The sequence below is a fragment of the Lissotriton vulgaris genome, chromosome 4_1 (genome assembly GCF_964263255.1).
Source record: "Lissotriton vulgaris chromosome 4_1, aLisVul1.2, whole genome shotgun sequence".
Taxonomy (NCBI): Eukaryota; Metazoa; Chordata; class Amphibia; order Caudata; family Salamandridae; genus Lissotriton; species Lissotriton vulgaris.
Window position 1 is genome coordinate 349,721,858 of NC_141691.1, and position 22,825 is coordinate 349,744,682.

At 42.4% G+C, this 22,825-nt stretch overlaps 1 protein-coding gene across 1 annotated transcript in view; it reads left to right on the forward strand.

Moving 5' to 3' along the window:
• Positions 1-22,825, forward strand: part of LOC147718738 (sodium- and chloride-dependent neutral and basic amino acid transporter B(0+)-like) — a 1,096,946-nt gene that overhangs the window by 154,235 nt on the left and 919,886 nt on the right. The window contains exon 4 of the mRNA XM_086966772.1: positions 14,674-14,835. Coding sequence (XP_086822898.1) covers positions 14,674-14,835 — 162 coding nt within the window. The remainder of the gene's footprint in view (positions 1-14,673; positions 14,836-22,825) is intronic.

Consider the following 22,825-nt stretch of genomic DNA (forward strand, 5'->3'; position numbering starts at 1 on the left):
CACCCCCATTTGTTGGTCTGACCACCACTTAATAAAATTCATCATCAAACTCCCACCTGTCACCACCACGCAACCAGTTTTTCCAGCTACATCCAGGAAAAACTGGAAATTACTTGACATGGCAAAACTAAATTCAGCACTCCATGAAAACCCACCTAGAAAAGATCACAACATGGATAGCTTAGCAGTAGCTACTCAACAATGGCTTAGTGACGCCGCTGACCACTGCTTACCCACCCCTCATACCAAAGGAAACAGACACCGTCACCATGCCCCATCGTTTAATGACCTTCTGAAAATTGAAAAATCGAAATGCAAGGCACTTGAGCGTCAATGGCGTAAGGACTATGCCCCTGACATAAAAAAGACCTACCATGAAGCCAGGAATTTATACCACACTGCTTGCGCGAAAGCGCAAGCCTTGTTTGTTTCGAACCCCATCATGGAAGCTACCAATAAGCCTAAAACTCTGTTTAACAAGGTCAAAGAACTCGCGGGTGCACAAACCACAGCTCCTCCTCTTAATACTCAACAATGCCAAGATCTAGCCTGTTTCTTTACGGAGAAAATCGATAAAATCATCAGGGACATTAAAACTAACAACAATGACCCATCCCCTTTGGGTCACTCTTGACTATGCTCCCTCCATTGAGAATACCTTGGAATTCTGGCCTTCCATCACGGTTAACATACTGAAGACCATCTTTAAGACAATTAAATCCGGCTCCCCCCGGGACCCGATTCCCATCAAAGTACTCAAACAATTGGACGATCGCTCCCTGGAAATCATCGTAGATATGCTCAATTCCTCGCTAGAACTTTCCACAGTCCCGGCCGTCTGGAAACACGCCATGATAACTCCATTGCTAAAAATAGCCCACAGCAAATCCGGAAATCCCAGCAAACTACAGACCCATATCTCTGCTCCCTGCTTTCTCCAAATGCTTAGAGAGACACGTCCACTCGGTCTTATCCACCTTTGCTGAAAACAATTCGCTCCTGCATCCTTCGCAATCTGGATTCCGGGATGGTTTCTCAACAGAAACCACCCTTCTAGGAGTCACGGAACACATCCGGAACCTCCTTGATAATGGTCAAACGGTTGCGCTCGTGCTTCTAGATCTGAGCGCGGCCTTTGACACAATATCCCACGAAACACTCATTAAGGCGTTATACAGAAACGGCGTCCGTGGGAAAGTGATCGACTGGATCCGGTTCTTCTTGGCTCAAAGGACATTCCAAATAACATCCTCCTCGGCCTGCGCCGACACTTTTAAAGCCCCTCACGGAGTGCCACAGGGATCTATCTTGAGCCCCCTGTTTTTTAACCTTTACCTTAGACCCCTGGCCGACCTAGCAGAAAGATCTGGACTCACCCTCATGACCTACGCCGACGATTCCCAAATTATTTTCTCCCTATCTGAATCCAGTCCCTTATCCCCGTCTCTCCTCAAATTAGGGCTTCAAAACATCCTTAATTGGATGACAAATCAATTAAAGCTTAACGGAGACAAAACAGAGATTCTTCTTCTAGGGAAACGAGATCTTTGGAACCCCTCACACTGGCCCAACCAGATGGGAAATTTCCCCACCCTAGTTGCCCAAGTACGTAATCTGGGAGTCATCATGGATAGCTCCCTCTCCATGAAACAGGCCAGAAAAGTGGTCGGCCTATGCCTTACCATCATCAAATGGCTGAGGAAAATCCTTTGGATACTGCCCTCCTCCACTCAAAAAACCGTAGTCAATGCCCTCATAACATCACGGCTTGACTTCAGCAACATTCTGTACCTTGGTTCCAACAAAGCGGTAGTCAGTCGGCTGCAGCTTGTCCAAAACTCAGCTGTTAGACTACTGTGCAGAATCCCCAAAAATTCCGGAGTCTCGAGCTACCGTCGTGAGCTCCACTGGCTCAGGGTAGAAAGCAGAATCCGATTCAAAGCCCTGAAATACATGTTCAGAATCAAAGCAGGCATTGCACCCAAATACCCTTTAGCTCTGGCCCATCCTTACACTCCCAAGCGAAACCTTCGGTCGCAATCAGCCGCCAACTTCTGCGTACCAAGATTCAAACTTGCAAGAATGGGAGGCAGATCCTTTGCCCACCTAGGACCATCCCTCTGGAACGCACTCCCTCTCTACATTCGAAATGAGGAAAACCATGCTAGGTTCAGAAAGCACGTCAAGACTTGGCTATTTGAACAATAACTTGAATAACCTCAAATCCCCTGCCGCCTTTATGCTGTGTCTCGGCGCCGGGAAACCCTTCTTGGGTAGCTGTCGCGCCTTACAAGTTTAAAAATAAATAAAAACTATTTACCCGGGGGCCAGCTAAGTAGCCACTACCTGATGTTTTATATACCTACTTTTACTATCAAGCTCAATTGAACAATCTGGGAAGAATGAATGGCTGAATCAGATTTTTTGGTCATCAACTGGCCTGCAGTTATAGTCCTATTCTGCGTCACATATCCAGCCTCTCCACAGAGACTGACAGTCCAAGTATGATCAAGTAGAATATGGAACAATCATAATACAGATAGGGATCGGAGATGGCCTTTGCTTGTGGAAAAAAAGGCTTCCTATGCAGATAGTCCCCGGGACAGCCTGAGTTGGTAAGGAGCCAGAAGGAGTCTAAAACTACAGAAGTATTACAGTGAACAAATCCTGAGGGGATCTTAGGGCACATACTGTATATGAGTTTGGCTGAAACAGAAGCAGAAGACTGTCATAGAGAGATTGAGACATCACAAAGATGTACAAGGATGGTCAGAGGCTGGAGGGTGTAGAGGCAGAGTCCTGCAGAGGAAGAACAAAAACTCAAACAAGAACGAAGAGCCCAAGGGTGCCAGTTATGTGCATCATTCTTCAGCATGTTGAGAACAATCTGTGGCAGTCCCCTAACTCTTCCACAACATTGTTCCTCCCCCAGTACTACCGTAGTCCCCAATTCACAGAACTTACTTAGGACAAAATCCTAAACTTACTACCATTTTGGTATTCACAGAATGCACTTACTCGTTTCGGTATTCACAGAAGTTAGGAATCCTTACTTTAGGACTCCTAAACTGAGAAAAATCCTAACTTTAAGACTTTCGGTATTCACAGAAGGCATTTAGGAGTCCTAAAGTTAGGACTCCTAACTTCTGTGAATACCGAAATGAGTAAGTGCCTTCTGTGAATACCAAAATGTTAGTAAGTTTAGGATTTTGTCTTAAGTTAGTTCTGTGAATCGGGCCCCACGTGCTCCCAATATTAAGTGAAACTTCAGCCGTTAACTGCCAATAGGCATACTTGTTCAGAATATCTACTACTTAATTCTTGACAGCACAGATTCTTAGGATTGTTCGCCAAATGGTTCTGCATTTCTGCTTTTTTTTGTCAGTGTCTGAGAAACCAGTGAAGCTTCTTTGCTATCTGTGTGGCTGGCTGCCAAAGAGTACATGATCTCTGCTATGTTAGCAGTGACTAGGTAACTAGTGAAGCGTCTTTGCTGTTTGCATGGCTGCTGGCCATAGTACATGATCTCTGCTATTTAGTTGAGAGCCGGGTAAATAATCAAGTTCCTTTGCTGTTTGCATGGCTTCTAGCCACAGAGCACATAGTCTCTGCTATCTAGATGGTGGCTGGGTGAATACAGAACTTTATTTGCAGTTTGCAGGGCAGCCAGCCAAATAGTACATAATCTGTGTGATTTAGTCAGTGGCAGGGTAAATAATGAACTTTGCTAGCTATTTACACAGCTGTAGGTCAAATATGCATCATATCTGCTATTACACCAATGGTTCCCAGAACTATCCAGATTGTCTGCAAAAATTGTCGGAGCAATCACAACAGTTTTACAGGAAAATGGCACAGTATAGACATTTTATGGACTCCGCTTTTACCAGGCGTATGGCAAAACACATGAAAGCCAGCTGCAATTAATTGGACCTGTAAGTAGGTGAACAGTGAGGATTTGCGTTATTGGAAGGCACACAGATTGGCGTGTTAGGCCACGTTCACACAGGATATAAATGGTCTGTGTTGGTTTAACATGATAACGTACGTCTCTCCCTTCTTTTGAAACCGGATGTATTTGGTGATGGAAGTTTTCGGCGGTTGGAGGAAGGAAGAAATGTTGAATAAAAGATTAAGAATGACAACAAAAAGAGGAAGCTGGCAGCTCTTTAACAGAGCTCCTGAGGCGATTGCACTTGTGGGCGATCTACTTACTCATTATGGGGTCGGGGAAGCTATACAGGGAGAAGACCTCCGTCTGAACCCCATGCTGTCCCGGAGGGCCACTCTTGCTGACTCCAGGGAAACGGGTGGCCCTAAACTGGCCAGAAACGTATCAGCATCACAGTAAGGAACTGACTGCTTCTATTTTCAGCCGCTGTCTTCGCATCCCCTGCCTCACAATAACATCACCAACAAGATTGGGGCAGGTGATGGCCCGGACCAGTAGGCTTCTCGGCCCTCTGCATCACGGTTGGAGGCTAAAGGTAAATGCCCCTTGGGAAGAAATCACCCCACTCACTGCCCCACTGATAATCAGCCCACAGCAGAAATTGACCTCAGCAGTCCCTCTCCTTCAGCTTCTCATAGCTCCCTGCCTCAGCGACCACTGCTGTGGCCTATGCTACTCGACCACAAGCGGGACCATGAGGGTGACAACTCAGACCTCGTTGCACCGAATCCTCCCCATAAACAGTCTCTAGGGGCCCGCCCTGTTTACATCAACAACTGCTGGGGTGCTGTTGCAAGAGAAACCAACAACACCTTCCAAAACTGCTCACTGACAGCCTAGACAGCCGCAAATGAATCCCCACAATAGTCTTTGAACTTGCATAGTGAGTTCCCCCAGTAACTTTACCCTCGCTTCCTATCATTCCACAGCTAACTGTCAGGTTTACCATATTGGGCCTAGTTTTACTGACCATTCCTTACTACCAAGCATAATAGGGGCTTTTCTGCAACTGAGACAGCCTGTTTCTTACTGACTGAAGCTAGGCGACGGGTAGCTGTGACTCCCTTCCAATGACACAACCCTTGGTGGACAAACCGAGACCAACCTCTCCCACCTAAACATCCTTCCTCTTTCTCCATCCAGAGTTACTAGCCCTCCATGGCCAGGCCTCCAATGGTATCTCTCCACCAACACAGGTTGGTGCCACAGAGGCCATATACATCTTCATACATCGTCCATTCTGGACTCCGGGATAGGGGACGCACTCCCTCTCAATGTGTTGAGGCCATGGACTTACGCCCAGTACCTACTGGGCCCCCGAACACTTCAGAGCCTACTGGATACATCCTTCCCTCACAATGCCAAAATCTGTGATTCAACTCCTCTCTCCAGAGACTGTTATGTTTCCTAACCTAGGCAGCAATGACCTTTTACCCAGTTATGTTCTGAATAAATGTCGATTGGTTTCTTTGAAACTAGCCTCATTTATTATGCATGAGGATTCTTAGTGTCATATTTTTATTCCCTAACCATGACATACGTAACAGGAATCTACATAATCATACCCACAACATATCAATTGTGGTAGAATCCCCGATGCTACACTTTTTTTTTTTTTTTTTTGTATAAAAGTACCTCACCTTCACTAGGTAACTAAAGGAGACCCTACTATGCTGACACTGACACACAGGTTCCTGCACACTAAGGCTTCAACACACAGCGGTCTGACATCCCTTGTGAGATGTCCAATTCGTGACCAAGATTGGGTCCTTCATTCTTTCCCATCAGGTAATGGGGTAGACTCTTTCTAGGGGATTTTTAGCTTCACACCCAAATACATGGGTACATTGAGGTACACTTAGGTGGGGTACGCATAGTAGGAGTACGCTAAGATTACTGTTTTTATATATGCCTGCATATTTTGTAGGGATGGGAGGAAGTCGCGTAATGGTCTTTCGCGTAGAGTCACAGAAATTGAACCAATTTTCGTGCCTCTCCACAAATTTCCGTTACGTGGCACCCGCCCGCCTCCCGCCCGCAATATTAAAAATATTAAAGCTGGCGCGGAATGCGCATGTGCAGGCTCCTGCGCAGTTTCAAAGAAGGAGCGATAGACAGTAAAAGATGTCCCCGCGATAAGGTAAGTGTTTTAACTCTTATTCCAGCTTTAATCTTTTTAATATTGCGGGAGGCGGGCGGGCGGACATTTCCGTTCCGCCAGAGTGTGCGGATATTTGCCCCATTTTTCCACCTTCTTTGCAGAAGGCGGAAAGGGCAAATTTACGCACATTCCGTGGGAGGAACGGGAATGTCGTCCCACCCCTAATATTTTGTTGCTTAGCACCGTGGTAGAAATGTATCTGCGGTTTACTCTGTTTGTGCTTGTATAATTTCTTACATCTGTCTATAGATTGTCGCAGCAAACATGTATTATACTAGAATGACACTTGTCCAACAAATGCTTATTGAAAATGTCCCCAACATGTATTCTGTGTATCTCTCTGAGCCTGAGTGATCACAATTGATTGAGTGAAAAGTACTTTACTGTTTCCACGATCGCCGAAGGATCAAAGGTTGTCATGTTCAATGGTTGCCAGAAACTATACACTCCTTGGTAGGGTTCTGGGCTTACAGTGGCACTATGAGTTAGCCGGTCTATAGGCTGGCATATACTGTGAGCGTGGGAAGGGAAATCCGCTTCAGCTGAGAAGGTAAACCCTATGTATTGGCTGTAGGTTATGCAAGAGTGAAGGATTAAATTTCCCCACATGTTAGACTCAGTCCGCTCAGCAGAAGAGGAGCAAACTGGCCGGTCCTAGCTGCTTACACACTACATCCAGACATTGATATATTGTCAGCAGCAGAAATATATACCTCTTACAGAGACATAGTAAAATTATACAGAAACATTGCACAGTTCGTAATGCGTACACTTACAATTGAGCCTGCGAGGATTGCTTAAGCTATTCAACCCCACTTAACTACATTAACTATCAGCCCACAAACGCCTAATGTGGTTATGGGAAGAATGCCCACCAAGTGGGAGCAATACCGTTCTGAGAAGCACAGAAAACAGCACAGCTTGAAGCAGTTTTTCCCTATACGGGCCCGCAGGTAAAACTGAATACTAACCATTTGCTTCCAATGGGAATGGCTCCTCAGATAGAGGATTGTACCACTTGGGGTACAGTTTTTGCTGCTATTTATACCAGAGCTCATGGTACACCTTAATAGTAGTTTTACCAGATGTATTGAAGCAAATACAGAATGAGTACAGGGCAGAACCTACTCTGGACATGGGATTAAACTAATGGGCAATTATGCTAGGTAACATAAAAGGGGGGCAGCAGCGGCGGCTATACGCCAACGCCTGAGAGAATTCACTCCTGTGCAACAGGAGGGATACCTACCTAAGATTATCAAAGAAACCTATGCCTCGCTGGGTAGAGAACTTGTCCTGGCAGTTGAAGGAACAAGAACAGTACTACTTCCGCCACTTGCCAGCTGCAAAGAAAAGAGATTTGTCTCAATTGATCTGTTCACCCACACTATGTAGCTAATACTCAACAGTAGGCCGCGTGGGCTCCTGGGTAGCCTCCAATCTCCTCTTGCTACCATACAGGAAGTTCAGATGGAATCATTAATAACTTTTGAAGACTCCACTCCGCAAAGTGAAGGAGTTACCAACAATGGAATGCAGCTTTTATTTGTTGAAACTGAGCAACATCCAACTACAAATGACAATCGGATCTCAATTCGGCCAAATACCGACGTCTATGTAAATATGTCTCGAAAGGAGGCATCTGCCAGTTTTAAAAAACTTGGAGGCAATGTGTTAAGCCTTTATGTGGCACAGAAACAGTAGTAAAGTGAAAACACAACAGAAGAATATTCAAACATCAGTGTAGAAAAATAAAAGAGTTTAAAAATTGACACCAAAACAAAAACATTCAGTAGAACCAGAGGTATTCAGTTTTTAAGTTTAAGGTAAGACTAGCACCTAAAAGCACAAAGTGCCACTCGCAATTATCTGGTCATGGGAGACTGGAGAAAGTCAGTTTCAGGTTGACTGTGATGAAGCATGTACCAGAGACAGGGACCAGGTTAATAATGCTGAAAAATGTACCTTCTAAAGTCTAACACAGAGTTCAATTCATGGTGGAGGATGCATGGAGGAGTAGGGAGAGTAGGGAGGGTGTTGTAGATGGTTGCCGAGGTAGCGCAATGAGTAGGCAGAGCATTGTGGAAGGTCGTCGTAGTGCAAAGATCCTGTTGGGCAGCATGGGTGATAGTTACTAGAGATTTGCCTCGGCGGTCACAGCAAGCTATCAATGCTGTAGCAAGAAGTAAAGATCTTGCATTGCCAGTTATTGCTGGCGGTCACTGTAGCATGAAGAGTTGAGTTCACTGGAGGCTTGCATTGGCGGTTACGCAGGTGGCAAGATCTCTTTGAAAACAATCCCATTTGTGGGTGTGAACAGCCCAAATTTTAGGATTTCTTATTTCCTTCAGGGAGGAGCTCAACCGATGCCAAAACTAAGGGTCCAGGACCTTGAAGGCACCTCTTGTGGATCAGAATTTCACTCCAGCGGAGGCCAGCTGGGCTCAAACAGGTCCAGTTGCAGGTCCAAGCAGATCCAGTTACAACAGGTCAACTGGGCAGTTGCAAATGGGACTTGTTGTGTCCACGTAGCTCAGAACAGGAGGTCAGTCAGCTGATCTTTGGAGTCACTTCAGCCTGGGATGAAGAGAGCAGGTGCAGTAAGTAGGACAGACATCATGCAGCAGGAAAGCAGGGTGTCTTTCTTCTGTAATATCCACAAGTTCAGGATTCAATAGGGATGTAGGCTATGATTCGCCTAGACCCTGTATTTGCAATCATACACTAGACACTGTATTTGCAATCATACACATTCCTTACAAATAGCAGAACACACTGCTGCCACCCTGTAACCAATTCATTTCTGGTTTGACTTTTGACAATTTGTTTCAAAAAACCATAGCAACCAATTAAACAATAATATTTTCTACTTTCATAAATTTTGGAGCAATATTTTTTGATTTTTAACGTTCTTATTGCTCCACAAAAATTGGTCTACGCGTTTCGAACTCCTACTTGCTGTGGAGTTCTCATCAGGGCCCATAGGCTTTTTCAATGGTAGCCTGACTTTATATACCCGACGCTAAACAATCAAACACACCCGTACTAGCACTTCAGTGTCTCTAAACGATGTAGGTAACTTGTTTCCGGTCGCTCTGGGCAGACCTCTGTGCGCGGCTTTCAAGACGAACCGATTTGAACCGCATCTCGTTCGTATGCTATCAAAGGAGATGCGGTTCAAATCGGTTCGTCTTGAAAGCGGTGCACAGAGGTCTGACCAGAGTGCCCGCATCTACTGAATGTCTAAAGGGGACATCCAAAATGAAACAAGTTACCTACATCATTTAGAGACACCGAAGTGCTTGTATGGGTGTGTTTGATTGTTCAGCGTCGAGTATATAAAGTCAGGCTTACACTGAAAAAGCCTTTGGGTACTGATGAGAACTCCACAGCAAGTAGGGGTTCGAAACGCGTAGACCAATTTTTGTTGAGCCAGAAGAATGTTAAAATTCTAAAATATTGCTCAAATTTATGAAAGTAGAAAATAATATTGTTTAATTGGTTGCTATGGTTTTTGGTAAAAATTGTAAAAAGTCAAACCAGAAATTAATTGTAAGTAAATATTTGGTGCTGTGAGTGATGTGTCTGAATGCTTGACAAGGGTGAGTGACGGTTGGTATGGAATGATTTTGAATATGTAAGCTGATTGTTTTATCAGATGCAAGATTTTTGTATTTGTGATGTAGATGTTCAAAATGAAAACTCTGTGAAATTGAACAAATTAATGTGTTGAGAAATATAAATAAAACAAAAAGATTAATTCAGACTGAATTATAAGTCTTGGACCCATGTTGTGTTGAATTCCAATATGCTGACTTGAATATAGAAGTTTCTGAGGTAACAATATTGGCAGTTGTTTAGTTCTATATACATATAAGTACAGCCTCCAGAGGTAGCCCCCAAAAATGCTGGATGACTGAGGTGAAGCAGGTATTACGGCGGGTGAGAGGCCTTGACGAAGTAAGTGTGAAAACGGGGGGAGCCTGATTAAGAAGCGCACCGGCTGGATGTAACTAAAAGGGTTATCCTCTTTTTTTCAAAGAATGTACAGAGTGTGACTAAAGGGTCCACACCCTCGACCGATCCCTGGTAGCAAGAGGCTACCACCTGTAAGTCCGTTACCATTCCTTATTATCACATATTTTTTTATTAAGAATAGACACATTATCGTGATGATCAACTCCTTTTTAACATAATATAATGGCGATAAGCGTTGTCGGACGAATTTTGTAGGATAGCGCTGAACACCCATAAAATTGTCTCTGATCCAACGCAATACAAAACAAATGTTTGATCAATGCTTGTAACCTGAATATAGAGTTAAAATATACAAACTTTAACAACAGATTACCTTTAACCAAGTTCCGGTATAGATGTATGCTGAATTGCTGATTAGCCCAGACACGTGTAAATAAGCATAGTCTTTCAGATGGACTACTCATGAAAAATGCTGCATATTTGTATGTCTTGTCTGTAAAACTACTAATCTGTATGTAGACCCATGATACTACCTGGCGGTCTGGTTTGGCTTGGAAACTTAATCACATATGTGTAAAACAACTTAACTGTATGTAGACCTGTGATACCACTGGGCTGTCCGGTCTGTCTTTGGAATAAAAGCTCATGTATGCTCATACATCCGTCCTCTTAATTGTAATTGATAAACAAGATGACGAAATACGTGGCAATTTAGTCATGACAAAGAACCAGACTGGAAGGTACCCAACTGGCTCAAAGTTTATTTCTCCTATTCACTACTACTGCCTGTTTTTTACACTCCCTTTGAGGAAGAAAAACAAAGTGGTAGTTTTTCAGAAACAACTGTGGGTTGTAAGTACAATCCACCCACACAGACCCTGCATGCCGTTTAAAAAAATTTTTTTGTTGTTGGTCCTGGCGAAAGCCATTCTGACCTTTAAGAGGCACCATTGGAAGATGGTCGAAACATGTAGAACGTTTTGAGGATAAGTTGGATCAGTTTAATATCCTACACATCCTCCACTATTTTTTTTTTTTACATTGGCCAAGATTTCCTTGTTTAAAATGTATGTCTAATTGACTGAAACTTGAGCCAATTTTAAAAACTGCACTTCATTAATTAACTCACCATGCGTTGGCCTCGAAAAATAAACAAGCTCCGCTGTAATCAGGCCTCGCAACACACCCTGGAAACATTCGGTGACCAGGGTGGGAACCCAATGATGAAGCATGTCACCTACTAGGTAGGTGAGTGAGGGTTATTTTATAAACTCTATGGGTTCCTAGGCAGTATACCTTATAGGTGTAGTAGTGAAGGAAATAAGAGACTTGTTCTCATTATGTTTTTGTACCATTCTCATAACCTACATTTATTTAGGGACTTGCTTTTCTGGCGATATATATTTATACACAAATCCAAAAATATCATGTTTAAATATGTGTTCTTCTTATTTTGCAAATGCATTTTTCACTTTTCTCTGCCTTTGATACGCTCCAGCATAACCCCATATCATGGTATGAAAGGCAGATGATTTCCTGGGAGTATAGAAACCACCCAAAAACTTCTCCTGGGATGTAGAAATGATCAATCGGGTAATAAACCGCTCAGTCAGGAAGGAATTATTATCCTTTACAGTTCCAAGATAGGGTGAAATTTAGCGCCTTAAGCGCAAGTAAACTACATTTAAAGTGACAGAATGTAGAAAGAAAATACTTGACTTTAATCGCGCAATATTGTTGTTCTCGAGTTTCCGCTCAAGCGATTCCGGTATCAGATGATAATTAGACCTAGTATATTGCATGTAACTCATGCAGTAGTGCATGATTATCCTAAGAGCTAATGAAGATTCCATAGCTTTATATTACCCACCTTTGGTAAGGAGATTGTGGGATTCATTAAAGGTGCAAGAACTTCGGGTGGCAAGGGCCCTGATTAAATCCCAATAGCAATAATGAAACATGAGTCTTTTATTGGGCTACCTTTTATGTCTTCTATTTCATCACTGCTAACTTTTAGACGATATTATTATTGTTCACAGTATGAAAAAGGGCAGATACATTATTTGCCAAAAGCATTCTACTTCACCTCCAAGAGTGGGTATTTGGAAATAACAACATTCCTGCAGAACAGTCTAGTTTTTTAAAGAACTCTGGTACTCTTGATAACATCACGAATTTACAACCAGTCATCAAAGTTTCCTCAATTGAGGGGCATGCCTGTCTATGCTGAATTTATTGATTTCTCCACAGCATTTGATAGGGCAGACCTAGGGATGCTGTGGAGAAAATTGTTTTTGCTAGGAATCCCTGCTCATCTACTGAGGCTAATAATAGCTCTCCGTGCCTCCATGTGGAATCCAGTACTGATGGGTGGGAACCCATGTTTATTGAAAATAGTGGGGACACAGAATGGTTTGAAGCACGGCTGCCTGTTGGCGCTGCTACTTTTCTCTCTTTATATTCATGATCTGCCCCAGATAGTAGGAATGAGACCTAGAGTTAATAGGACGTTTGTTGTCTTTTACCTGCTGACTATGTACTCCTGTTGGATTAAACAGCAATAGGTCCCCAAAGGCATCTTAATGCTTTGAAAGACAATGCAGAGAAACACTGTTTAAAAATAATAAATACCTCAAAGAGCGAAGTCTTGACTTTCAGAAAGAATGGTGCTCGAACTAGGAAAAACTTTAAGTGGTTCTTGGGGAGCGCTAAGATGGAAAAGGTGCAATTTTATTTTAATCTAGGCAGGGCTGTATCAAATAATTGTAGTAATAAAGACCATATAACCCATTGTAAACGTAAGGCACTGTTGAAATCTTCTCTCATTAACAGATTGTGTAAGAGCTGCGGGAAAAAAAGCACTTCACTGATGTCCTGTGGTTTTACAAGGCTAACATTTAGACTACAGTGAGTTATGCCTGCAAAGTGATGGATATGCAGCACTGGACCTTTTTCGACACAGTGGAGGGGCACATTTGGGTTCATATCTGTAATTTGATTTCTTTAGTTTCCCATTTGTTCTTCGACTCGAGTTTGGGTTACCCTCCACTGCTGTGCTTGGTATGACAGCAGTTTTGAGGTGGGGGAACTGCCTGCGTGGAAGTGAAAATAGGTCAATTCGAGAGACACTAAAGCATGAAATTGACCACACTATGAGCGAAAAAAGTGGATTTAATCCTCCTTTTATAGAAGCAATGGAAATGTTTGAGATCTTTGTATAAAGTATGCATGAAAATGGATATTTTGCTTTGTACACTGCATGGGCGGGATATGGTTGTAATAGAAAGGAGTATATGTAAAAATCCTCAACCCTACCTAATGTGTAATCTTGGAATGGTGTTTGTAGATTAATCTTGCGCCTAAGGTTAACCTTGCTCCCTCTGCGGGAGATCACAAGAATTTCAGAATGCATAACAAAGGAAGAGAGACTAGATAAACTTTGTCTTGAACATGTTCAAAATGAAGACAATGACATCTTTTTGTGCCAATATTTACATTTTGCACGTAGTCACTTCTTCAGACTGATCTTTTTAAAATATAATCTAGGCTCGTCTATTTGTCCATCCAACTGAAATGGTTTGTGCAAAAATCTTCACATTTTAAAAATGTTTTCAAATCTGTTTTAATCCTGTATGCTTTAGCAGATTTTGCACTCCACTATTGAGTTGTGTCAGCATGCAGCTCCACCTTCCGTTTGCACTTTATATGCTGTGACTTTTTCAGATTGACTTTTGCGTATATTTTTTATTTTCGGACTTGATTAATGAGTTTTAATCTAGCCTTTTAGCCTGTCATAGCGGGCTAAACCAGCCATTAAAGGCCCGCTCCAGCGTAGGCGAGGGCCTTTACCAAGAAGCAGGACTAAAATGGCCAGTATAGCCCAGCTATGGAGGGCTATAAGGCTAATAGAACATTCCTCCACTAGAGGGCAGAATGTTCTAACAAATTAAACAAAGGCTGCACGTAGCCCGAAGGAAATTAAATCCCCTTGGGCTCCAAGAGGGCTTTGTTCACAGCAGCTGTGAATGAAAAAACAAACATTCAAATGTTGCTCTGCAGGCTTCTACCGGCGTGTAGAAGCCCTGAGCACTTCATTGTCTGCAATAGAGTGCTCAACAGTCTGATGTTCTAATGAATTGTAAATACTAATTGTGTAGTTATATGTTCTATTCACACTTAATATGTTGTGACTTTTTTAGACTGTCCTTTGTGCGTATTCGTATTTTTTCACTTTCAAGACTGAGTTCTAATGAACTGTAAATTCCAATCTTGCAGTTGGTCATTCCATTTGCAATTTATATAATGTGACTTTCTTAGACTGTTTTTTTTATTACAGTGGCAATGACTATGCAATATTTATAATGGACATATTTTTATATTTCTTATATGAACCTCAGTTTAGTTCCAAAACATAAATAAATAATTGAATTTATTCACATGAGCAAACAATTGATCCGCACATCTACTAAGAGAAATAATGTACTCTTCCTTGAATCACCTTAAGTTTCATATTGTGAAGAGCTTCCATGAAGATAGCATTAAAAACTGAATGGTAATGAAAAATAATTCTTATTTGTTTCAGGTGTGGGCATCACCATGGTGATCATTTCAACTGTAGTATCCATCTACTACAATGTCATTGTTGCCTATAGTCTCTATTATTTATTTTCCTCTTTCCAAAGGATATTGCCTTGGTCTGACTGCTCCAACTGGGCTAATGAAACGTGCAGAAATATTTTGAGAGGTATGTTTTATATTATTTCACGTTATATTGTCATATAGATTATGTTGTCTTTTTCCTAGTGCATTTTTCAACTAGTGGAGAGTTTTCAGAGCCTAGCTGTCTGTCTTATTTCAATGAATGGAAAAATCGATCAGATAAAGGTTTTATTCAAAGATGGAGTGATGGTGGTGGACAATTGCTATGATTAATAATGCAAAACGGTATACTGGACAGCATCTAAAATGCTGTATTAACACTGGCTCATACCTTGAACTATGCATCATAAGAATGTCGAAATTATGGATTGGGTGTTTCATATCTATAAAGATTTGATACCTTTTAGTTAATAATTAGCAAGTCAACTGTCTGCTTTTTTTATCTCCAAGTTTATAAGATTGGCTTTGGTCCTGATTTAATGTCTTGGGCGGATGGGTACTACATCACAGCATATCACATATTGCAAGTGGTATAGGATATGATACACTTGTACTAAGACGGATGGCATATCAAGTTTGTGTAACCAGTCCCTCATACTCTAAATTAGGCCTTTTGTTCTTTAGATTCACTGATAATATCCCAGACGTAGATGCTGAGACGATGATGCGATTTGCAGTTTACATACATATGGATGCTGAAAATAATATATTTTTATCACCCATAGGTGTAGGGCTAGAAGTGTTATAATGAGAATACGTGTCTCTGAATTCTAATCTGCATTGTGATAATGGTAAAATTCCTCTTGGTTCAGCTCAATGGAGTTTTATTGATCCATGTCTGCCATAAGTCTGAACTGAAGTTATAAATGGGTACTTTCTGCAGAAATGTCTTCACACACAAGAACATCTGAATGATGTACAACTAGGAATGTTGCTAGAAGAGAATAAAAGCAAGACGAAAAAGAAAGTAGGGGTTCATTTAGGACTTCCTTGTACTTTGTTTTCCCGTGACGTTTGCTGCTGCAAATCGAGGTTCCAGTTCTCAGGCTTGTACTCTTATGCAGTGACGTCACTAGGGGGTGTAGACCGCACCGGGCGTCACCCCATTTGGGGTGACACCAATCTAGATACTTGGCTGCCTGCCTGGCCACTAGTGCTGCTTCAGTGCAACTTGAAGCACACGCCGCCACCGCGCCACGCACGCACCGCACCAGATGTATGGATTGTGATGATCGTTACTGGTGGTGCAATGCGGATGCGCGCGGCGTACCCAGCAGTTTGGTCCCAGGGCCGTCAATCTTAGGGCTACCAATGACGGCCCTGGGACAGCCCCCGCGTGCTATGCGCACCTGCTCTGACCCATCACGGCGCGGTCACGCGCCCGCCAGGGAGGTTGGAGATGAGAGTGCGTGCGGGGTGGTGCAGAGACTAAAGAATTAATACGACATCAGAGACTGCACCACCATCTTCTCTGTTCCGATATCGCGATTCGCGAGCGCCGTCGTGGTCTCTCTCGCCTTCAAATTTGGGACTGTGAGAAATAATATCATTTACATTTATTTATTAATATGAATACTATTACTGCATGAACTAAGTAAGTTAAAAATGTGGTAGTGCAGTGGCACACAAATGAACAGATCAGGTTCAGTACATGCTTTTTTTTTTTACTGGCACAAACGAAAACATGGCCCTCTTCGGGCGGGTGCACCAGGCTAAGCATTCTTTCTTCTCCTTGGGCAGTCAGCACGATAGGCCTGGGGACTGCACGGTAATGGCATTTTGTTTGCTTTGATACTTGCACAAGTGCCACCATTGCCTACGAACGTAACGTTTGTTCTTGTGTTTAAGTGTCCATTGCAGTATTATCCTTCTACCTGCGTTTGGTACTCCTTTGTAACATGCACACGTCACTTTTCTCTTGTTGTAACACACTGTTTGCTACCTCCTACATTTTGTTTGCTTTAGATACTTGCACAAGTGTGCCACCATTGCCTACGTAACATTTGTTCTTGTGCTTGAGTGTCTACCATATGTTGCAGTATTATACCTCTTCTAATTGTACTTTGTTTTCTCTCGAGCAGACTTCACTTTAAAAAATAGTTTATTGGGATTAGTCTGTAGACACCTGGTGCAGAGATCTTCGTTTACCCAACAAATTCCAAAGCATTGTAGCTGTAAGATTAAGAAAATTTTGGTGGTGAATACACTAGCTGGCGAGATCTGTGTGAAGTCTAGTTACAGGCCGGCCTGACTCATACAAAGTATAAAGAGTTAATGTGATGTCCCAGCTGCAAAGTGAAGCATGCAACATACAGGTCACAGACTTGTATTTTACGTAGGAAGCTCAGCAAGTTACTGTTTTCATTGCAGACATTCTTGAGTGAGATATGTCTCAGAATACCATCCTTGTAATATACCTGCTTAATGAATTATGAACTATCTTTAAGGAATTGCATGCTAACTGCAAGGTATAAGTTTAGAAACGGTGCTTTTTGCTCAGTATTTCATTATTCAAATTTTTCACAAAAGTGTTACTTTAGTAATAAAGACGCTTTAGTAATTGCTTTTATACACTTATTAGTTTAATTACTCGTCTAGATAATGCATCTGGCTTTCAGACAGAGGATGTGAAGCTCTTACATTGAGGGATTGGAAAATTCAAAACCTGCCTTCTGTCATAGTTTATCTATAAAGCACTTGTAACCTGCACACATGTCACTTTTTCCTCCTGTAATGCACCGCTTGCAACCTCATGTATTTTGTTTGCTCCAAATTGTCACTTTTGCCTCTTGTAACTGAACGTTTGCTTTTGTAATTTGTTCACTTGTAATTTTCTCCTCCATGTTTCATTACTGTTCCTATTGTGAAGCACTCTGATGCCTTTGGGTAAAGTCAGCGCTATATAAAATCGCATAAATATATAGAAGACCGGAAGACCCTGTCCTGCCCCACCCTTCAAGCCTCCTAGGCTAGTCCTGACCCGGGCGGTGCATTGTGCTTGCAGTTGCACACGGCCGGCTGCATAATTCATTGCTCAAGGCAGGGAGCAGGCCAGGCCTTTCCTTGAACTCGTCACTTCACTTGCAGGTGGTTCACTTCACAGTTAGTTCACTTCATACGTATACTATGAAGTTAACTGCTTTGCCTGAAATATGACCGCTTTGGAACATTGTTAGTGATAAACTGTAAATGCATCTGGGTCCTTTGCTTTACAAGTCAGAGTGAGAAAAAAAAGTGGGGCTTTCATCATTTGGGAAAAAAAAATGTTCGAAAGCAATGAAAAGTGTTTTTTTAGGTCATATGACCAAGCCTTCCATCATTAGAATAACAAAAGTAAAATGAACCAATGAAAAGTTTTATTAACAAGTCACATGACCTGTTATGCTTACGTTACGCGCTGCGCGCCGCGCTCTGGATCGCTTCCGGGAAGCTGCGCACCGGAGCACTTCCGGGTGCGCTAACGCGGCGCGTCATATGACGCATTATGCGACCACGCAGGTCCAGAATATAGTCAAAATGTCTCCACCAACCAACGGTTGGAACATCTCAAATGACATCACTGATGACATCATCCAGTGAATGTGGTGTGCTTCGTTATTTAAATATGCATTATATATATAGCAATTTGCATTGAAGAATGAGTGGATATATATAAATAAATATTTGGATGGGGGATTTAGTAGCAGAGTAATTGATTGTTTACTTGACCAATTTATAGTGTCTCACTAAATATAGTGGATAGTGACTAAACTGTGAATATCTGTATCACTTTGTCAGTTGTTGTGTAAACTGGTTCTACAGTTAGTTACTAGCTATGTGCAAGTCTATATTGGTTATTTATTAGTTAACTGAGTATTTGTATGGGAGAGTGAAAGTGTGTGTGGTTCGGTGGGGGGTGTGTGACTGTCCAAAGATGTGTGAATTGTTGATTCAGTAGATATATGAAGTTAAAATTACATGTTCTAACAGTTTGGGTGAGTGAATCTCTTTATGGGTGTGGTGATGAGCAAATATATTTCTCAATGGTACATGTCCAACAAACTAAAAAAATAAAAGGCAGTGTATGTGCTAATTGTTGTATATAAATAAGTATACATAAGACTCAATGATTGTGAGTTACTGTTTGGATAACTGTATACTTGTAGTAATGATTTTATAATTCACTAAGTATGACTTACTATCTAAATGATTAGATGAAGTGGTGTTTGTATAAGTGTGTAGCTAAGTAAATATGTAAATATGATCCATTGTTTGCATAAGTGAGTAGGATGACTTCATATATGAATAGGATGTGTGCTGTTTAAATTCAATATAGGTGTATAAGTATTTTTGATAGAGTTTTATTGTTTATTGACAGCATGTATGAGTGAATCTACAGGTAAGTGATTAGATGTGTGTATAAATCTATGAATCACTGAGTGGGGTTTTAGATACTTGTATTGCTGTGACAATGGATTCAAACATGATACTCTGTATTTTACAAAGAGTGATGAAAGGTTTTACTAGTGTATGAAAAGGTGTATGTGATTGTCACGTGGATGATATCATCAGTGATGTCACTGACCATGTCATGAATGATGTAATATGTGACATCATCAGCAGTGGATTGCGGGTGCGCAAAATATAGTTAGTACAACTAACTATATAGGAGCAATTTCAATGGTTTTGTATGAGTGAAATGTCCAGCTAACTATAACACCCCTAAAACTTATAGTTTTTTGAGTGAATTTCAAAGGTTTTTTAAAAGCTAATTCCTAACTATATAAGGTCTGAAACCTATGGTTTTTTCAGTGAATATATATATATATTGCAATGCAAACTGTATTATTACTACAAAGTATAAATCACTTACCTGGGCCAGGCTTTCTTGGTTCTAGGAAATAAAACAACTGAAGGAATGCTTTTATACAAAATCAATTGGTCTGAAGTTCAGTCTTTGAGTTTGTGCAATCATTTGCTGATTAAGTGTGTACAAGAAGTGCTTAACACTACCCTCTGATAAAGCCTTATTGCTCGCCCACACTACCACAATTTTGAGTAAGGTGCTATCTATGTTTAACTCTGCCTACCTTTGGGGTTCCACTGGACTCTGTGCACACTATACCTCACTTTGGTATAGTATATACAGAGCCATCTTCCTACATCAGTAGATTGAGGCGATGGGGCGGGATGCTTGTAAACAATTTCAAGTCTAGATTCATGAGGGAGGTGGGTCTATCGGACCCACAGAGGGCCTGGTCTTTGCCAGGTAGCAGGATGATGGAGATTACCGCCTTGAGCATAGAGTCAGTAAAAGAGGTCGAATATGCAAGAGAATTGTGTTGGCATTTAAGGAAGGGAGCAAGGTCTTGGCAAAAGGTTTTATAACATTGTGAATAAAAGCCACCGGTCCCAGAAAATTTCATTGATTTAAAGCGGGCAATGATGGAGATCACCTCTTTTACGCAAATAGGTTTTTCAAGCTCTTCGGCCTCCCATTTTGGGATAGTGTTGAGTTTGATATTGTGGAAATAGTTTGAGGAATGTCCACTAGCACCATCAGAATGGGTGATTTCATGGCGGTCCATAAAAGGTATTTGATAGGCTATCCCCATTGTAAAATCTAGAACGTAATACTTGGGAGAAAGGATATTTCTCAGCAATGTCTCATGGTTTTGACGTATCTTTCCCCACACCTTGTCAAAAATACCACATTGGCATCAGACTACCATTTATCCCTCAAGGACTGTAGGGATATTTTAGAGAATGTTCAAGAAAGGCCTTGTAAAGCCAGCTAATCTCTACTCATCACCCATCATAAGCAAGTATTGCATTATTGCATGTGCAACTGGTTCTACTTGTTTAATTCCCTGATGATATTAACGGCCTTTCCAATTCTAGTGTGGAACAAGAATTGGCCTGATTGTACTTTTTTGTCGGGAGAAGATAGAACAAATTGTGTTTTACAAAGTATTCCTGTTGGTGTTGAAAGTCCCTTCAGTGGAGTTGGTTTTTATTTTTTTATTTTAACAAACTTTGCTGAGATCTTTGTCAGCACAACCATACACTTGATTGAGTTCATTACACAATACTACCCAGTGGGGTCGATGTTACTATCATGTAATGCTTAGTCATGCAATATGAAGTCTACTATACAGTGCGTTAGCCCTCCTTTTCTTTACGAGTTTTTATTGAGATATAAAAAACATAGGCACAGTGAATACCCCGAATAGGGCTGCAAGTGGAAACACCTGAAATCGGAGCTAGAACTTAGCAGGATACTATATTTCCACATCGCATCATATTCATATGTAAAAAGTCCCTCCTGGTGTGGGGTAATGTGACCTGAAATGGGGTTATCCCCCCCCGTACCCCACCCTCCGTCCTGCAGTATTACTCAGGTAGACCTACTGGTTGGTGTCTCTCGGGTCATCATTCAAATAATTTAACTCTAACAAACCCCCTTCCCCCAACCTTAACTAACCCTCCTCCCTCCCCCTCAGGCATGCCTCTGAGTTAACAATGTTTCACTGTTGGACCTATGGGCAGGACAGTGACGTTCTGTGTCCTATATATCCCAGACCTCAAGTTTCGGTGTCAGGGACAGATTTTCTACCAGTGTCATCCCGCCCTATCTGCGCTCTGCTCTCTAACACGGTTTTGAGTTGCGCAAACACCTTAGTTGGGATCCAGACCGGGAGCCTCCCAAATGAATAAAGGAGTCTGGGCAATGTGACCATCTTCACCAGGGCAACCCTGCTCGCGACCGACAATGGGAGCTTTTACCAAAACTCAAAGTAGCTCTTGACCTTATGTACAGCCCGCCCTATATTGCCCTCCAGCCTGTCGCCAGGGTCATGATATATCTGGATACCAAGGTAAGGCAAACATCTAGTTTCCCATGGGACCCCCTCTGCCGGCTGCATCCCATGTCTATTTGGGTGTGTCGGAAAAAGACCAGATTTGGACCAGTTCACGCTAAGCCCCGCAACCTCTTTTCTAAAGAATGCATGAGTCCCTTAGCTCCCTGGAAGGCCTTCCCTGAGTCAGCCATTAACAAAAGGAGATCGTCGGCATACAGCGCTGTGTGTTGTAAGTGTCCCTCCACCATCAGCCCCTGATAGTGACGGCCCTATCTGGCATGAACAGCCATTGGCGCCATTGCCAGCGCGAAGAGCAGGGGTGACAGAGGCCCTGCCTCGTGCCCCTACCCACTTTGCAATCAGCAGAAATTAGCCCTCCTGTTCTGACCCTGGCAGTCGCGTTATTGTACAAGATTGCCGTCCATTCCATGAAGTGGTCTCCCAGTCCAAACGCCCTCAGGACCGAGAAAAGATATGGCCACTCTAGGCTATCGAAGGCCTTTTCGATGTCAACTGCAAAAATACAAGCCTCTCCCCTGCATTAGGTGTCCGCCCTCAAGATAGGCAGTAGCCTCCTGTTAGAATCGGGGGTCTCTGGTTGGCACAGTTACGCACTTGTGACAAACAGGGACCCTCTCCTCTAGTCAGGGTAAGAACTACTCCTTTAGAAATAACCCTCGCTCACCTTCTAGGTAGTGTGGCGCGAGCAGGCAAGGCTAATCTTCAGGGCGATAGTTAGTTGAGCATTTATGATCACACACAGCAAATATAATGACCCACCACAAACGGACACCAGTCATAGGGTTGTATCAAAAATACGTAGCTTTATATAAAAAATATTCAGTGGCAGATATAAAACAAGACCAATATAACTTTTAGCGAATGAGGCCACCAGATTTAAATAGGCAATTGTTCTCTTTAGTGTTCGTTACGAGCAAGGCACGCTGTAGTTCAATGAACGATGGATGACAGGGAAAACAGAACGTTGCGGTCCCTGAATCCGATGTGAACTCGGCCTGAGTACACTTGTGCCTTGATTCGAGTGTCCGAGGCGTTTCAGGAGGGACCTTGGTGAGGGCAGACTCGAGACGAGACCAGCGGTTCTCCGGGCTCGAAGTCCCCTCGAGGTGCGAGGCGGATGAATGGGACGGTGGAGGGTCGTGGCGATCTGGGGTCGAAGCAGCTCACTAGGCGAGGCGCCGTTCAGGCCTGCGGGACTTACTACTTCTTAGC